The sequence below is a fragment of the Triturus cristatus genome, chromosome 4_1 (assembly GCF_964204655.1).
Source record: "Triturus cristatus chromosome 4_1, aTriCri1.1, whole genome shotgun sequence".
Lineage (NCBI taxonomy): Eukaryota > Metazoa > Chordata > Amphibia > Caudata > Salamandridae > Triturus > Triturus cristatus.
In genome coordinates this window covers 417,430,340-417,454,372 of record NC_140585.1, presented here as the reverse complement: position 1 = coordinate 417,454,372, position 24,033 = coordinate 417,430,340, and the positions used below count along the sequence as shown (strand labels likewise).

The 24,033-nt window shown below is 40.8% G+C and overlaps 1 protein-coding gene across 6 annotated transcripts in view; it reads right to left on the bottom strand.

Annotated features, from left to right (window-relative positions):
• Positions 1-21,338, bottom strand: part of RIC8B (RIC8 guanine nucleotide exchange factor B) — a 462,890-nt gene extending 441,552 nt beyond the window's left edge. For 3 of the 6 annotated variants that reach the window (XR_014981275.1, XR_014981276.1, XM_085652536.1), the window contains exon 1: positions 21,101-21,301. Coding sequence is in view for 2 of the 6 variants with exons in the window: in XM_085652536.1 (XP_085508662.1) it covers positions 21,101-21,181 (81 nt within the window). In the remaining 4 variants the exon portion in view is untranslated. Of the gene's footprint in view, positions 1-13,816; positions 13,928-21,100 lie in introns of all 6 variants that reach the window. The other 3 variants (XM_085652539.1, XM_085652538.1, XM_085652537.1) reach the window with 3 other exon arrangements.
• Between the last annotated feature and the right edge of the window lie 2,695 nt (positions 21,339-24,033).

Sequence of the window (24,033 nt, the reverse complement as noted above, 5' to 3'; positions counted from 1 at the left end):
GGAAGGGCTAATTTCCAAAGATGAATTCTCTTTCTTAAACAATGATTTTCCTGTGTTGCCCAACATGTATTTTATACCAAAAGTACATAAAGGGGAACTACCTGTTCCAGGTAGACCAATTGTTTCAGCTATCAAAAGTACATTTGAAAACACTTCCAAGTATATTGATTTCTATCTTCAAGACTTTGTGGTCTAGTTACCAGCTTTCATAAAAAAATACTACGGATTTCCTATTCCAACTAAGCAATATAGGGTGGTCAGATGAGTTTATTTTCTTGACTATGGACATCACTGCCTTATATAAGAGTATAGCCCATGAGGATGGACTTAAGGCAGTGGAATACTATTTGGGCAAAAGACCGATTCAAATGTATTGTCACAATCAAGTGTTATTGTGTATGATCAATTGGTGTTTATTTAACAACGTATTCATGTTTAACAACACAGTATTTCAACAATTGCGGGGTGTGGCCATGGGGGCATGCTTCTCCCCAAGCTATGCATGCTTGCATGTAGGCTGGTGGGAGGAGCATGTCCTCAGGGTTCAGCATGCCCAGGAATGGTCTGAGTACATTATCAAATGGTGGAGTTACATCGATGATATTTTTGTCATTTGGAGGGGAACCAAAGAACAGGCCCAGGATTTTGTCGATGCCATCAATATAAACAATTTGAATCTGCATTTTACAGCCCATATAGACAAAACTAGTGCCAATTGCTTGGATATCACCGTTCAATCGAATCAAGGTAAAATAGAAACATGCCTCTACAGAAAGCCCACATCAGGAAACTCGGTATTGCACGCCAAGAGTTTCCATCCGCACCATACAATAGCTATCATCCCGTATGGGGAACTTTTGCGGATCCACAGAGCTTGTAGTACAGTTGAAGCCCGTGATTTTCATCCAGAACAAACTAAGAAACGGCTTGAGGCAAGAGGATATGTGTCCAGGAAGTAGGATATGGCTAGGAGGAAAGCAAACAAGATAGGTAAAGCCAGATAGAGACACAATCAGTGTAAATACAGACATGGACAAACAAACACGTATTGAGGGAGAAGAGGTTAGTGACTACATACAGTAAACAGGCCCAAGCCATTAAGGCTATAATTAAAAAAAAAAAAAAGAGTGGCCAATAGTCATGACGGATCTGACTCTTAAGAAGGTGCTTCCTCTGAGCCCAACTGTGACGTTTCGCAAAGCTTACTCTATGCGAAACGACCTAGTCAAGAACAGCCCAGAAAATACAAAGTCAGCGAATTGGCTTACACCTAAAAAAGGGTTTGTGAGGTGTAGCTCATGTAGAGCCTGTAAATTTGGTATCAATACCTCTACATACAAGACACCCTTCTCTGATACAGAGTATTTATTAAGAGAACACTATACATGCAGGACTGACCATGCTGTATATGCACTTCGGTGTAGCTGTGAATTATGCTATGTTGGGAGCACAAAACTGCAGGTACATATGCGTATCCTGCAGCATCTTCGTGCAATTGTGAATTCAGACCCAGCTTATCCAGTTGCAAGACATTTTAAAGCTGTACATGGCAACAATCTAAAATGTCTGCAATATTTTGTAATAGATGCAGTACCCCTCAATAAGGAGGGATTCGAAAAAAACAGCTACGTCAACTAGAATCTAAATACATTGTAGAATTAGATACTAAGTTCCCGGCTCGACTGAATACAGGAGAAGATTTAAACAATTTCGTATAAGGAGGTGCTGTGACCATTCTATTACCATGCATCTGTTGAGCATTCGTAGTCTCCCTTAGGTCTTAGTCGCTCAAGCTTGATTTTTCCAATAGTGTATATATCCTTTATCTTTATGCCAACTGTGTCACGTATTGTTATTTCAATCAATTATAGCTTTATTTATTCCATTGAGGGTACAAACGGCAATGAGTTTTACTGGTGCAATATTATTATAAATGTTCATACACAGTATTTGTACTGTAATCATTTGTGTTGCATTCATTACAGTAGACTCAGGTTTAGTACTACAGCTGCTGCACAATCCACTTTGGGTCGAGTTTTTTATTTCTAAGCACTGTTTGCACATATATTGTTCAACTTGCACCCTTTACACTGTTAGCACTTTAGGATTGTGTGTAGGCATGAAATTTCCCGATATGGCCAACTGATTCTAGTATTGCGTATTTGCACATCAAATAGGATACATTTGTTAATTATCACACCGTGATCTGTTTATAGGAGAGGTATGATATATTGCTGCTAAAAAATAAAGTTTAGATGCATTTTATGTATTCTAGGAAGTTTATCAATTAGCTTTTTAACAAAAAAAGTTTCTTAGCTATATTTTTTATATATCTATTACGTGTCGTAGTGCATAGAAGCGTATTTGCACATGATATAAATGGTTTAAACATTTATTACTACCTCCTGTTGAAGTTTACATTTGCGTATTTGCACACTTTATAAATGTCACGTTGATCTGTGCAGGCATTAGAAATAAGCTTTGATCCTTTTGCATTTGAACACTTGATAGAAAACAGAACTGTTTTAAATTTTAAGTTGTAAATTTCAAATTTTAAATTTAAAACTTTATTTTTGATGTGCTTCCATATCTCGCATTGGATACGAGTACAGAGAGGATTTCTCTATACAGATAACACAATGTGTAGTATTTCTTCAATGTCTATGTGCATGCCGATCACGTTACCGGTAGTGCTAGGTCTGTTTAAATTCCCGCTTTGGAGTATGTCGCCAAGTGATCAAGGACACAGTTAATGTCCGAAACGTGTCTGAGACTGCACCCTTTTTTCATGGAATAAAGCACTGAAATCGGTAACAGCTAATTCTTGTGTCCGTGGTCCTATCTGTGCGCGCTCTCACATTGTACATTGCTAGCAGAGATATATATATATATGTACACACACGTTTTAAATATAGGGGTGGGGCTGCCCAGCATGGGCGTGGCCATTACCCCCACCCCAATAAGAAGAGACAGTCTTTCTGCCTCTCCCTCCCCACCGAGGCGGATGAGGGTAATTACCACTGAACTGCTCTCCGGGGGGGGGGGGGGGGGGGGGAAGAACCCACTAGACAACTAAATATAGGGGTAATGGCTGCCCATTATGGGCATGGCCATGCCCCAACTCCCCGAAAAATATATGGCGGCTGTCGTTCTGTCCCTACGGGGGAGGCATGGAGCCCAAAGGACACCTGGGACTTTTTTTTTTTTTTAAAGAGTATAGAGGTGGGGAATTCCCACTTTGGTGATGGCCATGCACCCACCTAATGAATAAGCCAGTCTTTCTGTCCCCCTCGAGCGGATTGGGACAATTACCCCAATTACCCCATCTTCCTCTCCCCCACAGTGGCAGAAAGCCCACTAGACACCAGGAACTACATTCATACACTTTTGGGTGGGGGGGAGGGGGGGGGGGTGTATGGACCGTCTCCCCCACCCAGGGAAGAAAGCCCCATTCCAAAAAGGAGCCAAAACAAACAAAGGCGGTCAATAGTGTCTTTCTGCCTCCCTGGCGGCTGGTGGGAGGTTTGTCTCCAATTGGGGAGGTTGCCCCACATATGCCCCTCGAGGAGGAGGTGTTGAAAATCTACCTGGCACCAGGAATTTTGCTTTGGTACCAAAAGAAAGTGGTAGCATTGGCCATACCCCCAACCCCCTAAAAAAGAAACAACCAGTCTTCTACCCAACCCCTACCCCCCACGGAAGACAAGAGGTTTGCCCAAATTTGCCCTTGAGGAGCCAGAAAGCTCAATGTATAGCAGGAATATATTTCTTTGAATAAAATGATACAGTGGGTTTGGCCATCCTAACGTCTGCTCCACCCTCACCCTTAAAGCCTCAACAGTCTTTCTACTCCCCAGACTAAGAAATCCCATCCCAATGGCAAACAAGAGGACATTGGATTCATTTGGGTGTTGTTTTTACATACGACCCAGGAGTTTGCGCCTAACTCCCAATATCGTCCCACTTGCAATGCTGAATGGCTGCACTTGTTGGGTTCGGGTAGGCTGTCACCTGGGTAAACCTACCAGACCCAGACAGTTCTGAAAACTAGACACCCGGTGGAGTCCAAGGTGATGTGCTGCACATAGATGCTACAAAACTTTCCTACCCCAAAATGCCATGCAAACTGCAAAAAATGAATAAAAAACACACTTTCCTCTATCTGTTAGGAAAACATCTGGAATCTGTGGGGAGCCACACATTTCCTACCAGCCAGCATTCCCCCAAGTATTCTGATAACAAGAGACCTTGACACAAAAAGGTCCTAAAGCACTATGTGGAAAGATAAGTGATAGGCTTCAGGGCCGTGCTCAGGCGTCTAGCCATGAAAACCTACAAACCACAGACATTTTTTTAAAACTAGATCACCAGGAGATTCCAGGGTGGCATGCCTTGCGTGGACCACATTTGGTTTTCTTACTCACAATGCCCTGCAAACCACACACTATGACTGAAATAACACATTTTCCTTACATTTCTATGATGGGAACTTCTGAAATCCACAGGGATCCACAAAATTCCTACCACTCAGTGTTAGCCCATTTGTGCCAATAAAAAGGCTATGCCACTTGTGTGACTGGGACTAGTGTCCGCAACAGGAACAGAACAAACCAAGGTCAGTCGGAGTCCCTTAGCAAGGGCTCCCATTGAACTTGGTTGGATCAATTCCTGTTGCCTAGCACTAGTTCCAGCCACAAAAGTGGCAAAGGATTTTTATTGGCACAAGTGGGGTAATGCTGAGTGGTAGAATTTCTGTGGATTCCTGCAGATTCAGTAAGTTTCCATTATAGAAATGTAAGAATAATATGTGATTTCACACATATTTTGAGGTTTGCAGGGCACTGTGGGTCAAAAAACATCACAGGATCCACACAAGGCTCACCACATCCTTGAATCCCCTGGTTGTCTAGTTTTCAAAAATGTCTGTGGGTCATAGTTTTGCATGGGTGGCACCATAGCACGGCCCAAAATACAGCAGCTACCCTGCTTGCTTATATTTTAATGTAGCGCTTTAAGGCCTTTTTGTGTCGTGGCCTTGTGGCCCACCCACAGACGTTGGGTACTGTTTTTATCGGGGGACAAGTGGGAACTCAGACTGATAGGAAAAATGTGGCTTCCAGTAGATTACAGAACTTTCCGTCATAGAAATGCAAGCAAATTTGTGTTTTCCACATACATTTGACATTTGCAAGGGCTTCTGGGTAAAACTCCCTAGTGAAAGCCACACAGATAATCCCACCCTGGATTCCCCCAGGTGTGTAAGTTTCAAAAATGTGCAGATTTTCTGTGTTTTCCTAGGGGCCAACTGACCTAGGACCCAAAATCAATAGCTATCCACTTTACAAAAAAGGGTCAGTTGAGAGTGGAAAAATGTGATGTATCCATGTTGAGTTTTGGTCCATTTCCAGTCAAGGGCACTAGGCCTACCCACACAAGTGAAGTACCATTTTTATCAGAAGACTTAGCGAGATGTCAGGTTAAAGCAAGTTTGTGGCTACCCGCAGATTCCATAACCGAATGTGGGAAAGGTTTTTTTTAGTCAGCATTTGAGCTTTACAAGGATTTTGATGTACAAAGAAAGCTGCTCAGAGCCATGCAAATCACCCCACTCTGGATTCTCCCGGATGTCTAGTTTTCAAAAATATGCAAGTTTGGTAGGTTTCCCTATGGGTCTGCTGAGCTAGGGCCCGAAATTTACCGACTTTGCAAAAAGAGGGTCAATTATGAGTGGAAAAATGTGATTTGTCATTGTTGTCTTTTGGGCCGTAGTCTGTCACGGTCACTAGGTCTACCCACACAAGTGAGGTACCATTTTTGTCAGGAGACTTAGAGAAATGCTTTGTGGAAATAAACTTTTTGCTCCCTGCAGATTTCCAGAACTTTTCATCACAGAGATCTGAGAAAAATGGATGGTGTGTTTTTGTGAAAGTTGGAGGTTTGCAAGGGATTCTGGGTAAAACAAAACATGTTGGTGAGAGCCAAGGAACTCACCCTACCCTGGATTTTTCCCTTGGTGTCTAGTTTTCAAAAAATAGCAAGTTTGTTGAGTTTCCCTACATACCGGCTGAGCTTGGTCCTCAAATCCACAGCTACCCACTTTGCAAAAAAAGGGTTCGTTTTGAGTGGAAAAATGTGCTACATCCATGTTGTATTTTGGCCCGTTTCTGTTGTGGGCCCTATGCCTACACACACAAGTGGGGTACAATTTTTATCAGCAGACATGTGGGAACATAGAATGGTAGAACATTTGTTATTACCAACTGGATTTTGCTGCGTTTGAGCCTTATAAATGTGAACCAGTGTGTAAGAAAGAAGACATTACCCTCTAAATCATATGCTAGGATGGGTACCCGCAAAATCAGAAATGTACAAATAACCACTGCTCCTAAAACTTCAAATCTTGTGCTCATTTCAGAAAATACATTAGGTACCTTGATACCCATTGATACCCATTTTCACCATATGAATTGGTCTATACTTTGTACACAATGAAAAACCATTGTACTTTGACGCTTAGTTGATGGCTGTGGGTGCTGTGGGTTCTGTTCTTGGAGAACCTACAAACTGTATATATATCCCGCAATCAGAAGGGTCTAACAGACGTGATGATATATTGCTTTTATATATATATAGCGACCATGGTCATAAAAAGTTACAGATGAAAACGTTGTCACAAATGGCCATTTTATCCTACTCATTTTCAATATTTCTATATTTCAACAGCTAGTTTCTTTGGGAAAACCTGGAGTGATCTACACGTATGACCCTTTGTTGAATTCTAGATTTGGTTTACTTTTCAGAAATCTATAGCTTTTCTGAATCACTCATAGGTTTTTCACTGGTTTCCACCACAAACTGGAACTAGAGTGAGATCACAAAAAATAGGCTAAAAATCTGTGTAAACGGCGCGGTCCAACGCATTCCGCTGCTTGCTGAACTCTGTGCATCGCGGAGTTCTTCGGTCACTTTGTGGAGTTCCACTTACCTATTTCTCCCAAAAACTCAAAATGTTGCTATATTTTGCCTATTTTCTCGGTCCCCTCCAGGGCAAGCCACAAACCCTGGGCACTTTTAGAATTCTCAGGACGTTGGAGAAAAAAAAAGGACACAAATTTGGTGTGACTACGTTATTGGGGGGAAAAAATTATGGAGCCCTAACTGCGAACTACCCTAACAAAGGGCTCAGCACGGGGGAGGGATGTGGGAAGGAACGAGGAGGAGGAGGAGGAGGAGGAGGGGGGGTGGCCAGAGGGGATAGGGAGGGGGAAGCTCAGCAGTAAATGGGTTAAGCAGCAATTTGTCAGAAGACATAGCCTGACAATTAGCCCCGGTCATTGAAGCGCAGCAAATGTGACAAGATAAATACAGAATTTAAAGGCATCTTTATTTAGTGCTTGGACTTTCAGGACACGCCCAAAAATTGGCTCACAATCCACAATTTGGTTGCAACCCACAATCTGGGGAAACACTGGAATAGGGGGAAGATCAGGCACTAATGAGGCAAAGATGGACAAGGTTTTTTTTGTAATGAGACGTGTTTCAATATAGTTGGGTAATTTTGTGTGTACTACTTCTAGTAGCGGAGAGTAGAGAGCCAACTTGCTAAACAAACTTCATCAGCAAAGTTACTTTATACCCTCAAAATAGTGTGTGGGAACAAAAATGGGATAATAGAACTATTGACAAAATGCCTTGATGGGCAACCTATCAAAGCAGTGGCAAACCGTGATAAAACACATGAAAGCCAGTGGCTGCTAGGGTCTGACCCAAACCCTGCTATGGCTTTTTGTACTTTTGCCTTGAAAAAAGCTACCTGCAGCCATACATAAACAATGTGGAGATGGCACAGTTATACAACTCTAACCTCTTATTACAACGTGTTTTCAGCCAAAAACATTAAGGTAGTGACAGGTATAAATTAGTAACAGGATACAATCCTAGCCAGAAAAGTGTTTTATATTAACATTTAAAGCAAATTTAAAACCATTTTGTAGTTTGATGTGCTAGTTTCACTCCAGATTCCATTTCTTATCACGTTACCATGCTTAAACCCTTTCTCATGCCACACACGTGCATTTGTGGTTGCTCATCAGGCAAAGCAAATTTTCATTATCTGGTAGGAGAGGTTACCTCTTAGTTGTCTTATGTCAAATGGCACAGCTATTCATACTGTACTTCAATAAATATTTGTTTATTTCCCTCCATTATATTTTCCATCCCTGTGAGCCGTACCTTAAAATGAAAGAAAAGGCAACTGTTATGCCTCCCCCTCCCACCTACAGAGACAATGTTCTGCCTCCCACCATGGTAAAGTCAAGCCCATCTCCAGAGAACTACTTTGAGCACTCTTCAACATAGTCACCAGCTCCCTCATAGACGGTATCTTAACTAATACACTCAAATCTGGAGAGATCCTTCCCCATGTGCAGAAAACAACCCTGGATATTGATGGTCTTGCCAACCACGCACCACCATTCTTCAGAGATGGTAATAAAGAATGTAGCAACCATGCTGCCACAAGACCAGATCAATAATCACCTTTTGCAGGTTTATCAATACAACTTTAGATCATGTGCTGCACCAGGACACCAACCATATAAGTAATGGAAGAGGTCTTTTTCTTCAGCAACAGTGCCCCTCCTGCCTCCTGTCCAGCTTGACCACTCAACAAATTTCAAAACTGTTGATGTTTAGGTCTTGATCAACAACATATCAAAATAGATACACACCATTTTCTCGCCTTCTGATTGTTTGTCTACCATCTCATTGCAGCTTTTCCCTTAGTTACCATTTCCTCATTTTGTGATTAAGAAAAGGGGTATAGGGCCGGCCCAAAGTGTCATCAACCAATATTCCTAATTGATTCCACAGAAAAGGTGGTGGGCAGAGTTCTTCTTGATCGACCTGAGTTATGAGCCACAGAGAATTCTATCTTATCTTCGATCTCGTGAATTTTTCGGGAAGGTCTTGAACCAAACAGCAGTGTCTACATTTTTAGCTCTTCATCGATAAATACAGTAGGGTGAAGGGCTGTCTCCATCAGGCCTTTATGTACTTAAGGTATACCTTGGACTGTGTAAATCAATCAAAACGTTTGGATCTGATGAGTTCAATGGGTGTTGAAGAGCTGTTGGTGCTTTTCTTTAGACAATTACCCATGGATGTCACAGCCTGCATCAGCCCCGCTGGTGAGTTCTCCAAATCAATTAAGATAGGGAGAGAGGTCAGGCAAAGGTGTGTCCTGACCCCTTTCCTGTTCACTTTGCACATCAGCGAGTCGGAGAGCTCACTGACTGAGATTGAGGCAGACACCCCGAAACTTGGAGACTGATCAGTCCTGGTTCTGCTTTATGCAGACAACTCTGTTCACATGTCCAGAATGGCTAATAGCTTGCAGAAATTATTGAACATATTTAGTACTTTCACAGATGTGCTTGATTTAATGCATAATTACATTAAGCCCTTTGTTATGGTATGTAAAGCAAGGAGTACCTGGGTTAAAAGTCACACAATTAAAGGTTTAAAGCTTAGCGACTACCCACTTTCATTTAGTAGGGGTTCGCGTTGATGCGGATTTCAACTGGTGACATTTATTGAAGCTGAGAAGGATGCAATATGAACAATTTAGTCAGAGACTTTTCAGGTTTTCCGCCAATCTAGGCTCTGCTCTACACTGGTGAATACTATGATTAATATATAAAGCCAGATGCATTTCCACCATCACTATGGGGCAGGCATCTGGGAGGTGGATGTGTTATCTATACTCCATACAGGGAATAGAGAACACCTTTCTGAAGCGGCTTCTAGCAGTACCTGCCATTTTACCCAGAGCTATATGTCATTCTGAATTGGGAGTAGCTTACTTTGAGGATCAGGCATGAGCGTTTTGTTACTTTGGGTGACTATATGGGAGAAAGAGGAGACTATGTTCAACTATTGTGTCATTTCGGATTGTCTCAGTCATGTCGCTGCCATTAGAGTACCATCGCTATCCTAAGTTAAAGTGCACTTTACTAGGCTGGGCAAGACAGTTTTTTGACAATCTGAATTTTATTGCCTCTTCGACCAAAGAGATTGTTGAAAAAAACGTATTTTTGACTAAATGTGCTTTGGATAGTAAGAATTTTGAGTCCACAAAAATGCAGGTCAGTGATTACCAATTACTACTGTGGGCTAATACCATGGGACATTATCGAAGATTCGTTTCTTTTGCACATCAGAAATTTTTCCTGATATGGTTAAGGTTTAATATTGTGCACTTTTTATTGAGTTATCCTAAAGGATCAATACAAGGCACTTGATCTTTTTCAACCGTCTGTGTGAATGAGCATCAGCACCATCTAATTTTCATTTATTTTACTGCAAATTGGATGAAAGACCAAGAAAGCTGTTTCTGGTATCTGTTGTCATTATTTTTATCTTTTATTTCTCATAAATAAATTACGTGCCACTGCGGGACTATGCAGCTAGAATTCACTCCAGTTTCTCAGTTCACCTTAGCGTGGCATACCACGCTAAGAAATCACTTCTCAGCCAGGGATGCAGTTGGTCCACGCCAAATCAGTGACCTGGCATGAGGTATTTCAATTATTACATTTATGTGTTATAACACCTTACACCTGAGAAGCAAGCCACTTCCTTTAACAGCCAGTGTGCATCAGACCTGGACGTCCTCTCCCCAAAGCACTGTCCGCAATAGTACTCTTTCGTCCAACAGGTATGAAAGTCAGAAGATCACACTTTATTAGGACTACACCCTTTCCTGTGTCTGCAGCCCACTACACCTGTATGCTCCATGCGAATTCTAATCCTCTTATCCAAACCAGCAGATGAATTTTACACTGAAATAACCAAGACCTATCTACAAAGCAAGTTGAAAGTACACCCCAAAAAACAACACATTGAAAAACAGAAGCAAAACACCTTCTCCTTTCACATTCTTCAAAGAAACATGTTGGCAACAGAGTAGATCACCAACTCAGCGTGTGATTTTAAGCAAACCAGCAACGTTTTGCTGTAGATACAGACACTCAACTGCTATTGGTCAGAAGTGTTAGCAAGCACATCCAACAAAAAAACAAATATTGCGTACCATCATGGCAAGTCCAAGAGCACTGCCTTTATTGACCTGCTGTCCTATCATAGTAACTATTGCGTGTCAATACACATTATCATTCAGGCAGTATTAGCCTACATGCTTAATACAATGGTATTTGCACACCTCTAAAATGTGGTTATTGAATTAGAACATGATCACAAGATAGCTTAAAGGACAAGGCTAAACCATGTGTTCAAAAGATGAAGTGAGTGGCAGTAGGAACGAGGAAGGAGTTGAAAGTAGAATTGCAAAGGATATGTGATGAGGGAGTAATAACAAGAAACTGAAAGCTCAGAACGGTTAGGGTGTGTAGTATTTGAACTTAACCTCAACAGAATGCTTTGGAGGCGTGTGGGCGTAGACCGCATTAATGCAAATAGCTGGGTAAACTCAGAAGCCTTGCTTCAAATTTCTGAATATTGGCATTTGCAAAGGGAGTACCCACCTTCACCACCTCGACAATTCACCAGATAGAGCTTCATAAAGCATGTAGGCATTTGACTTCAAATGTGACGCCTGAGGGGCATACAAATTTAGAAGAATGCCTTTTGGGTTGGCTGCATCTTCTGCTTTAAGAGCGTGAAGCATGTCTTCTATAAGGCTGTAGAGTGTGTTGCATATTTTTAAATAATCTCCTGCTATTTACAGCCAATATGCAGGAACAAAATTGGGTGTGGACTCGTGAGCTGAACATATTGACACATAAGGGCATACATTTCAAGAAGAAAAAGTACAAAATTGCAGTGGAAGGCCTTGACTATTTAGGACATCGGATTTCAAATGTAAGGATCAAGCCCAAAGAAAGCTTGACAAAGGCAATAAGGAAGGTACCTAAAATTGCAGAGTTAGTGACATTGCATGTGCTGTTGAAAAAAATGAACAGTCTCAAAGATCAGGTGAGCGTAAATCCACTTCTGACTGGGTGAAATAAGAAATAACAGATGTTGCACTATTGAACATGTTTGAACCCAAGGATAAATGAAGATGACATATTCAAAGAGTGTGGACCTTGGAGCTGTCTTAATGCAACAAGTTGTAAAGAAACTGTAGTGTACATTTAAAGAGCACTGGGGGTGCAGAGGCAATGTATTCTGTGAAAGTGTAAGGTTCTAGTGACTTGGTGGGGTGTGCATCACTTCAGGACCTATTTATGGGATGTAGATTTAATTTCAAGAACCAACGACAAACCTCTTATAGAATTCTTCTCTAGCAAGGGCGATTTCTTGTCAGGATTGCCCTTTTAGTACGTGAGAGCGAGGAGAAAATGGATGGAGAGGAGCAGGTGGTGGTCAATGTAATGAGAGCAGTTTTGAATGGTGAGCTGACTAATAATAATAATAATAATAATAATAATAATAATATCATAATAGGTGGTCAAGGCATGGAAACTTAAATGTTGACGAAAGGGCATGCTAATATTTATCGATTAAACTGGTGGAGTTGAATGGGCCTGTAGGAAGATATAATTTGCTGGTAGTACCAGCCAGCACGATAAGGGAAGCGTTAGACATAGCTCATGAATGTTACTTTGGTATGGTCCCAATAAACAGTAGTTTGTAGGAGGATTTGTAGTGGCCGGCAATGGATAAATCTGTGTACCCTAAGTATGGAACTGTGCAGCTTGTGGTGTTAGTGACACGTTTCATATTACTTTGCCATGTCCAGTCAAGTCTGTAAAAGTGCCAGACAAACCTTGGAGCTAATTGGCACCAGATGGTTTGGGATTCTATTGTGGGAGTCTGGGGGAGGGATCGGCATTGTTATAGTCATGGTAGACTACTTTTCCAAGTGGCCCGAATTTAAATTTGTTAACGAGATAAGTTAAAAAAACAGGATTATTGAATTCATGCAGAATGTTTTTAAGCATGAAGGCATTCAAGACAAGTTGTTAACAGACAATGATCCTTTGTTTGTTTCCAAAGAAATGGAGGCTTATCTGAAGTCGGACGATACTAAGTACATAAAAATGTCATTGTTTTACCCAATGAGCAACAGTTTAATTCAAGACTTCAATAGAATGATCAAGGATCACATACAACTGGCGTTACACTTTCAAATCTCATCATTAGATGTTTTGGGGGACATATTGCGAACTATTTGTACAACTCCCTATATTGGTTACAAAATGCCACAACTTGTGTGGTTGAAGGCACAAAGATGAATAAATAATGGACAAAGAGTGAAGTAGACCGATGTTAAGAAGAATAAGTTGGGTAAGGTATATGAGATGTGAGGCAGTCAGTACAAGAAAAATATAAAAGGTTAACAACTGCTTGGAGGTTGATGTGGGAGATACAGTTAGGGGCAAGAAATCTGGCATCATAATAAATGGTCAAAGTAGACTCGATACCCCTTAAAGTGGGGGCCAAGGTGATGAGTGATATGGTGGTGGTGTCGGACGATGGTATAATCTGCAACAAGTTGTCTGTGGTGACAAAGGAAGTGAGGCAGAAGGTATGTGAATTTCCTGGTTGGAATAAAGCAATAGTGTTTGGTCACACACCCAATACCGGACCATCTCATGCTCAAATTGTTCATGTCATATGACCTATCAAAGCAGATATTAGTTCCTTAAAAATCGAACTGCCTTACACATTTCAAGAGTTACAGTAGAATAATAACAGTGATTCTAATAGAAACATGGTAGATAGCAGCTAAACTGTATACGTATGTTAAAACCTAAGGAAAGACTATTGCTAGAGAAACAGATGACATTACTTTGTAGCTTTGAGACGAGCATAGTGGAGTTCCCCTGCTGTGTCAACTGGCTCGGAGCCCATCAGTCTCAGGTTCTTGAATAATTCAGAAAGGCAGAGATAAGTGCACAAGCTGCAGTCAAAGAGACAACATTGTTTACTTGCCACATATACGTACTGACGAATGATCTTACTGAAAATTTGTTTTTAAGTCTCAACTATCTAAATATGCAATAAAGGTTTTATTTTACCTCAAATAAAATATTTGCAGACAGGGAGAAACACATAATTTTCTGTGCTGGGAAAATGAAGAGTAGATGCTTTTAACAAACTAAATATACATATTTCCTTACAACAAAAGATCTCAAATCAAACCAACCTTTATTGTTCGATTTATTAAAATTGTTACAATGTGCAAAAATCTCAGTAAAAATCAGAACTATCATAAAAAACGAATTTAAAACAGTAAACAAGGTGCTAGCACAGGGAGAGACTATGATAAAAAAAACTATTTACATTTATAAACACGCAGTTTGTTAAAATTAAGTGATAAACCTTGAGCAGCAATTTGAACAGATTCATTGTCTGCAAAAGCCTTTTTACTGAAGGCTAAAGGGTCACGTTACTGGGGGTGTAGCTTGATTTATGTCCAATGGCAGTAGTGTGACATTTGCCTTTAACAGGGCACTCTCTACTTCTTGAAGATACTTTACTGTTCAGGAGATAGATCTGTGATCTGTAGTGTTAAGGCAGGCCAGAATGGCTTGCCTGCAGGAGCGCACCCCTAACTGGTTCCAGAGCAGGCGCAGCCATTGTCGGCGTATGTCTAGTGCTGAATTACAGACAGATGGTACGGACTAGGTTTTCTGTTGCACGGCCATGTCCTCTTCACACCATTGTGTGTTTGAGACAGTAAAATCCCTAGGCAATAGTTCAAATATTTGTATTTTGTTCTGCAATTTAAAGCTTCAACCAGATACGGCTGTGGTCTCAAGATCTTGCAACTGTTTAGTGTGAGCCAAGTATGAGAGTGTTTCTCTAAAATTGCCCCGTCTTCTAGTGAGGAGGTTATTTTAGTGCTTTAGTAACTTTTCTTTCAATGAGGTGTGGTTCACTGCAGCTGGCCATAATTCCACAAATCCTAACAGATCAATCGTTTCATCGAAAAGGTTTCTGGTTGGCGAGAGCGATTTCTTAGTCACCTACTCCCATAAATTGATGGTTGATTGCGTTTTTCTCAGTGAACTTGAGCTTGTAACAGAAGATGGCAATTGCTTCACGCCTGGCATGGGACAGCTTTGTTAACCCAAGTTCCAGACTGATCTGGGCTGGAGAGGTGTGTCAGAGGCGCTGAAATAAATGCCTGTATATTCGTACTATTGTAGTGTCCAGGACTGTAGTATCTGTACCCCGGAGAGCCTCGCTGCCATAGGCCAGGCTTGGGACCACTTTTGCCCTGGGAATTTCTTGTATAGGGCTAAACGAGTGCCTGTACAAATGCCTGAATATGGCCGACAGCCCTGCTGCCAAGGCAATCCCTTTGCTTTTGGTTTCCTCCTTGTGTGATTTGAATGAGCCATTGTTATCAAATAGGAAGCAGAGGTACTTGTAGCATGTTGTTTCGTCGATCTTGTTCCCATCAAGGCATCAACTGGCCTTCCCTTTTAAAGCACTCCCAGCAAAGATCATGATTTTGTTTTTTGTTGTTGTTTATTTTCAGCCCATTCACCAGGAAGTACATTTGGGCTGCTTTGTGGGATCTGTCTTATGGATAGCCTTAGGGATACCGTTTGGGCCTGGTGCCCCTGTGTTGCACCCATTTACTATCTGCCGGTGTACATCATTGGCACTGATGATGGGGTTGCTGCCTATGTTCAAATTCAGCCTCGGTGCTACCGCTGGGTTCAGTCCCTGATCAACCCACTGATTGAGCATAGTTATGTTTGAGCCAGTTTGGGAGTTAAGGTGGGCATGGAAGAAAAATAACCCAAGCTTCTTCTGGAAAGCTCAAGTCAGGCCTAGCACAAGAAGAGTTTTTCAAGGCGTTCACTTTTTTCCAGAACATGCTCCAGTTGTTGCGCTTAAGTACCAGATAAGCGTAGCCCAGAAAGTCTCTATATTTTGCTTCCTAATAGCCCATAAGGTTTGCTTAAAGTCCTGTTTGGCGGCCCTCAGGTTGGCAACCTGCATTTCATTAAGTGGGAAGCTGCGAGCTGTTCAGAGGGCCTTGTTGACTTTCCGCTTGAGTTGTTTCAATGTGCCCGCCATAAGTATTTTTGAGCTTTTCTGAGAAATTTGTTCCAATCTCTCCAGTGCTGGATTAACTTTTGTAGCTAACTGTTTCATTTAAGTATCAATGAATGATTCACATTGATCTTTAGCTGTGCCTAGTTTGAGCTGTTGAGAATTTTGCAGATGGTGTTCTGCCTCCTGTGCCAGAGTCCCTATTGTGTCGGGGTACCATTTAATTCTTTTTAGATTGATTGAGTTGCTGGAGCCGGCAGGTTCAACTGTGCCGTGTTCCCCCATCTCACACCGTATGATGGCAAATTCTAGCTCCTGAGGAAGGTGATCGCTTTCAGGTCTTAAGCCAATTTCAAAAAAGGTCTCAAGGTGCTGGACCATTCATTTGTATGTACATATAAAATAAGTTAAAGACACATATGGCCATATAAAAATCAATACATTATAATACAGCATATTATTTAAAAAAACATTCCCCACGAAACAAATGTAGTCATTCATTTGGCTGCAATTGTTGGCTCATTATGTTTTGCAACCCATATGCGGGTGAAAGGTGCTGTAGGTTTATTTTCAAACCAAAATCTTTAACAATATAAATGTAGAGATGATAGCAGATTGAAAGAGCCGTGACACACAGAGCAATATCTATACTTCGAAAAACTAATAATGACTCTGCAGCATGCATGTGTCCATTATGGATGCTTGGCATAATATATGCCAGAGCTAAAGCTATAGATAAACTCAAGTCTCCAGAGCAGAAAGTCATCAAAGAATGTGGACAGAATCCAACAGTACTTCAAATCAGTTTTAGGTAAATTTCAAAGACAGCTGGCGTCATTTCAGATCAAATATTCCAGAAATCTATCTATCTCCATATATGTGGTCTATTTGCAAAACAAATGCCAAGATGGTAAAAAAAATATTTTGCAGTCTCAATGACACAATGGTGTAACTCTTTCGGTCAGACTTTGGAGGACAGGTATTGTCATTTTTCTTCAATGAAAAAAGCAGCAAAAAACTATGCCAGATGTGCAGCCTGACCGGCATGCTCACGTCTCTCAACAGATTTCAAAACAAACAACAAGAGATAAGTATTACATAGGAAGGTAAGACAGAAACCACGCAAATTTGGGCAATTAAATATATTGACTGGGATCAGTAATGATTTGACAAAGTTTTACAAAACAACCTGGCTAGTAATCCCAGGAGAGTGAGAATTCAGAATTTAATGAAGACCTTGACTGCATTGGAAAGAATCCAAACTTAAAACAAGTACATGGAACGCCAATAGACTTTGCTGTTGCATTTAGTAAAGATGATATAAAGCTTGAGGTAGACAGGAGAGGTGGTAGATTCATTTCAATTACATTTATTTTTACATGCAAAATGTGTAGTATAGAAGGGCTATGGCTTACTTTTACATACACACGATTCCTCTTCCTCAGTTCACTGAAAGTTCCTAAGGATTTGTGAGGTTACACTACTCCACTAACCGATGTCTACACTTATTCTCATCTTTGAGGTTAATGAATTATATTGGGAATTGTTTATAATGTCATTGTTTGTAATAATCTCAATATTAAATATTTAAATGGTTGCAACTCCCACGCCCCCAAACTAGGAGGACTACAACTACCTTGCCTACTTTATGCTGACGACATCGTCCTTATAAGCTACACCAAGGTGGGACTTCAGCACCTCCTGAACGCAACACAATGCTATTCAAGCAAAAACGATCTCACAATAAACCTGGAGAAAACCAAGTCAATGACCATCAGCAAGAAAAGAAATAAATCAACATCATGGTACTGGGATAAAACAAGAATCGGAGACACGCCAACATACAAATACCTAGGAGTGAAGATTGATAACGGAGGGCAGTTTTCAGCCCAAAAAACAAGTATTCGAGGGAAAGGGATTTCTTTGGCAATTTCTCTAAAATCCTTAAACAACAAACTTTCTGGCCTGTCTCTCCTGCCCTTGACGCAAGTTATCCTCGCTAAACTTCTCCCAACAATTACCTACGGGAGTGAGGTGCTTAGAGGAAGAGACACCAAGACCCTTGATAATACTATAACAGCTGCCTACAGGATCATCTTCAGCTTGCCCAAGCAAACCTCACCAGCTCAAATTAGGCTTGAATTTGGCATTGACCAACAGATCCTAGCAAGGCAGGGAGCCTACATGATAGCCTGGGATAAAGTGAGGAAATCGACACAAGGATCATTAAATGAACACTTGTGGATGGAGTTAGCCCAACACCCATCCTCGGCGGCAGCCAAGTTCCTACGGGACAGCCTGAAGAATACTGGTTTAGAGCAGCTTTGGGATACCCCAGCAAATCATACAACTTTCAAAAAACTGGTCAAAAAAATCGATCAAACAGCTATCATGGATTCAAGACAAGGCCGCCCTTTCCAAAAGAACGCATGGATGGATGATCGTAAATTCGTATTTAAAGAAGGCACCACAGCACTATTTTGGCGAGGGATATCCTAAATCCACCAAAATGTGCTTTTTAAAGTACAGGTTAGGCCTGCTCCCCTGCATCCAAAATCTTCCAACCTGGATCAAAAAAAAAAACGAGCCTCTCTGTCGGCTATGTGGATCGGGGCAAGAGGATATGCTGCACCTGATCTGCTCCTGTGAGAAACTACGTGACGAACGAAAACACCTGTTGAAACATCATTTCAACCAGCAAGGGATTCGTACACGTAGAAAGGCAATTCTGGTTTGCTTCTCTTCCCACGATCCTCGCATGAATTGCAGCTTTGTAAAATTTATGAAGGCAGTGGAAAGAAAGATGCCAAAAATTATCTTATAATGGTCCTTGTATCACTGACTCAACACTGTTTGTCGACTGACATTAATGACCATACGAACTCATGAGGAAAATCAAAGAAAGAAGAAATTACCCTACTAACATGAAGCGTGCAAATTTTATTCCGTTTTTACTTAGAATTGTCATTTTTGTATTTTTATTATACCTGTTCTTAATCAACTTTGTACAGCAATGGTTTTAAGTAACTATGCTAATAAAAATTACTTACTTACTTATAATCTCAATATTATTTTTCCATATTCTCGAGTCCTAGTGCTGCTCCTGTGATAACTATATAAGGAGTAGGACTATTATAGTTGCAGTGGTCATCGAGAATTAAAACGCACCCACGCACTGAGATTAACGTGCATCAACAATAATTAGACACATTTCTCCCACTGATATACGACAACTAGCAGACCCACGTTGCATGAATATTTATCAGAACTGTTGATCGCACGCTAAATAGACCATAAACAAATTTAATAGGCAAGAAAACAGGTACACAACTGGCATGATTTTTAAAACATTCGTTTTTTTAAAAGTTTTTTTAAATCTTTATTTACAAGATAAATCACAGATCATTCTATACAATCTCAGAATGTTTTTCTGGAGGCAGAAAGAGAAGAGTAACATCATGATACTTCATAATTCAAATGCCATTAATAGTCATCATTTAAAATGTGATTCATTAGTATTTGGGGGTGGACATCTGTACCGGTGTTTTAATATAAATACAATGCAATAAATGGACCATGAGACCGTACTGAGTAGGTGTGAATTCTTATAGTTGCGACCAATTGTCAACATCCATTTCTTTATTTATGCTATGTTATAGTATCCCATCACTATTGCTTTATTCCGCTCCCCATATTTGTGCAAATGTCCGGATAGCCCCTATCGTGAGGGAATAACGTTTTTCTATTTCTTTCGTGTTTCTCATTTTGATTACCCATTGTGCATGTTTAGGTGGATCCAATGATTTCCAATTTTGTAAGATCAATGATCTAGCTATTAGTGAAGCATTTATCACAAATTGTTTTTGTAGCACTGTTAAAGTAGTATTAGAGATCCCATATAGAATTACTATAGGATTGAGGTCAATGCTGCGTTTGAGTTGTTGACTAATCAACTTAAAGACCCTAGTCCAGTAGGCAGTCAATTTCGGGCAGGAGCAGAACATAGGCAGCCAGTCCCCTTTTGAGTGAATACATCTAGGGCAATCCAATGACGTTTCTGGGAACAATTTGTGCAACTTGGCAGGGGTATAGTATAATTGCCATTTTGTAAAAAAAATGCCATTCGTTGATAATTGGCCCTTCGATTGGCCTTGGTGGACCATTTATTATAGTTTTGCCATTGGCTTGCATCTATGCGACAGCCCATCGTCTCCTTTATTTTTAGAAGTGTGCTCGGGACTATGAAGTCACATATATTTTGCTGCAAGATATGGTACCATTCGTGTTTTGTATAGATTGTGCTTAGAAAGAACTTGAAGACAGACCGTTGTACAAAGTAATCTTTATAACGCAGTGAACTACATTATGACTCTACAATGCCAGATATTCAGGCTTAAAGTACTAGTAGCAAGGGACTACTTTGACTGATGTGCATTATGCAGTTTAATATAGGTCTGGCTCTGTGTTTCGATGCAAAGAGCTGCACAATACAGATAAGACAAATTGAGCGCCTCGGAATAAAGCAAACTAAGCTGAATATGAAAGGTTAACACGGACCTACCCAAGCTCGAGGGTGAAAATTTGACAGGGACGTACTCACAAGCGCGACCGAGAGTGAAATACCGGCACAATGCCACCTAAATACGAGGGTGAAAAGTGGATAGAGTAGATCGCAGCTCAGACCAGGGAAAACATCCTGGAACAAATGACTTCAAACATAGCTGATGTAAAGTCCTGCCATAAAACAATAGAACAGCAGTGCTGGATTGCACAAACATCAACAAAGCCTGGACAAGTGGCTTTATACCCAGCACAGCACAATCAACAGCCAAACCAGTCAGTGTGCATCACTGGCAGATGCAAAACTCGACCAAAGCATACCAAAATCAACACATGCCACAGACCATAAAAGTGATGCAGAAGCGTTCAGAACAGCATAGCTGAAACTCAACCATCACAGATAGTGAGAAAAGACTGTCACAGTGCACGTAGGAATCACCGAGCTAAGGGCGGCTGTCAGCAACAGCGGTGCTCGCGCTTTCAATGCTTTGCGTAGCTTTACCTCTTTCGTGTACTTTCGCAACGCAGCCTCCGTCTCTTCCGACCCAGCCCGCATTGCTAACAACACGGAATCCACGTCCATTTTTTGAGGCGGGAGTGTGCAGACTCCGGAGACACTCAATCCCCGGACTTCGCAGCACCGCGGCCACAATAGCAAGCTACAGCGGTCCACCCACTTCAACCTTTCAACTCTCACCCTATGTGCGTCACGTTCCCATAGCAACAGTGAGCCACTTCCGGGTTCTGACGTCTGTAAAAACTATAGGGAAGTAAAGCTTTCGTAGTCCGCTTTCTATGTCGATATGTAGGAAAACAAACAGGCAAAGCCAAAAAGTCTGTCCTTTGTGTGCAGGTGGTGAAAAAGGTTGGTTTTTTTGCATTTATATTGCAAACATATGGCCCAAAACAGATTCCTAAATGTGAGCATGTTGTGTTATTTAATTAATCTTGTTGCATCTAGCTTGCTCCCTTTCTCCGCGTGCCCCCCACCCTCCTGCGCACGGCAGTCACCAGCTGGAATGTTGACAGCTGGACGTTCTAGGGTGACAGTTTAGACAGTTGGTTGCATTGACAATGACTCATTATGCACTGAGCCTCCGGTTGAGTGTGTCGTCCTTGAGCATAATAAATTACTTGATAAAGATATAACTTCTGACTACTCATCTTTACATTTTGGTGACGAGTTATGGTTGAACGACACACGGATGAACCCACGAGAGGAAAAAGATTTGAAGTTGAAGACATGCTTTGAATACATGTCGGGATTTTGAAGAAAAACGTATCGGTTACAGAATTGGACTATAGAAGGAAGTAGTAGTCCATAAGAAGAAGGTAACGGATATAATAGTAGATGCGGCGGAAAATGTGTGGACATTAGTTGCATTTACAACAACAAGTAACGGAGGAGTATGCGGAGAAAGTGATGTTTAAGTTGAAGTCGGAATGATGGCAAGTTAACAATGAATATAACGGACTGTTGACTCCATCGCCACGGAGATACAGAATTGTAAAGGATCGTTTGCTGGTGGCATCACGTCAGGGAAGGTACGCGTTGGTTATTGAACTTGCATGGAGTTTGAACTGTCGTGGTGGAGGAATAAGAAAATAATACACCTGCTTGCCGATTCAAGGAAGTAACTTTATGACAGAATTTAAAAGAACTCACTGTTTTTTTAGGTAAATCTACGTTGATGAAGAATCACCTCAGGTGAAGGGGCGCTGTCGTTGGAACGTCGTGACGTCATAGGGAAGCGAATAACGAAGGAAGTTGAGCTTGCATTCTAGTCGTTTCACGTATTCACGCACAGGAAGTTGGCGTGCGGCCATCTTTGAGGAAGGAAAATAGTAAAGTAAGCAGGATATTACCGTTCACTATTTACGGAATAATTTGGAACTACTAAAGTACTCGCGTGATACAGCATTAATAAAGGAAGGAAGTCCGGAAGGCAGTACTAGCGTGTTAGCAAAGGAAAAAAAAAAAAAGAATAAGCAGGTGAGAGTTATTTGGTCAATTTGAATGTTATTGGAAAAGGAAGATTTTAAAAGTTAAAAGACTTAGACATTTCACATACACATTAAGTGAGTAAAGGAAAGTTAAGGGTTTAAGCACGGCATCTGGCAACTTATACAATTTGCAACCACCAGAGGCATTTTTGAAGGGTACTGGCGTACCAACTGTGAAGTGGAAAGAGTGGAAGGAATATTTTAGTAATTACATTTCCACGTTTGATAAGGAAGATGAACCATTGAAACAGGAAGAGAAAAAAAAAATATTGTTACAGTGTTTGGGTGCTGGAGGACTAACAGTGTATAACAATATTAACAAAAAAATAAGAGAAGGAGGTGAAAGAAAAGTTTATGATGAAGCTATGGAAGACTTAGACGGTTATTATAAACCAACAGTTTGTGTGGCAGTGCACAGATATAAGTTTTACTGAAGAAAACAAGGAAAGGAAGAAAGCATTGAGGACTACGTATCTGCGTTAAAGAACTTGGCACTTTTATGCAAATTTGGAAACATGCATGATGACTTAATTAGGGATCAGGTAGTGATGTGTGTTGCAAATTCTAACATACAGGACACCTTATGGGCTAAAGGGGAAAAACCTCTTCAACAAGTTATTGATATCGTGAAAAAAGCAGAACTGACTGGTCGTTGTGCGAAGGAGGTTATCAATGAAGAGAAAAGTAAAACAGAGGAAGCAAGTGTGGTGGCAAAAATAAGTGGGAGCAAGAAAAATTCAAAAAATAGAGTGAAGGATGCACCCAGATTCAAAGGAAATGCTGGTTCGTATGAAAATTGAAGTGTTACCGATGTGGCAGCAGTAAGCATTTGGCAAATGACTGGAAATGCCCGGCAAGGAACAACAAATGTACTCAGTGTGGGATCATTGGTCATTTCGAAAAAGCTTGCAAAAGGAAAATAAAAGAAAAGGTAAAATTTGTAGAGGATGAGGTAGAGGAGGAATTTGAAGGAGACTCCTCGGATGACTCGGAGTACAACTTATGTGTACTGAGTGTAACAGAGGCGACAGCAAAAGAGGATGAGGAGAAGAGAAAAAAGAAGAAACCCATGTGCTTAGTTGAAATTGGAGGTGTGAATATAGATACAGTCGCTGACTCTGGATTGATAGAGATCAGGGTGTGTATAATATTCCCACTACCACAGATAGAGTAATCCCACAGTTACACGCACATACATTCATCATACACTAGGGCCCATTTCACTAACATACGCTCAAATACTCTACCAGCAGCAATAAACCTGTGGAAAGAAAACTCCTAGTCACCCTGCATCTATATCAGGTCGACAAGATCTGATTATTGTGACTGTCCATAAACATAATCTGTACAACCTATACAAATAATCAAAATATAATACACAATAATTGACAAGAAATAATATCCAAAAAAAAAAAAAAAAGAAATAATATC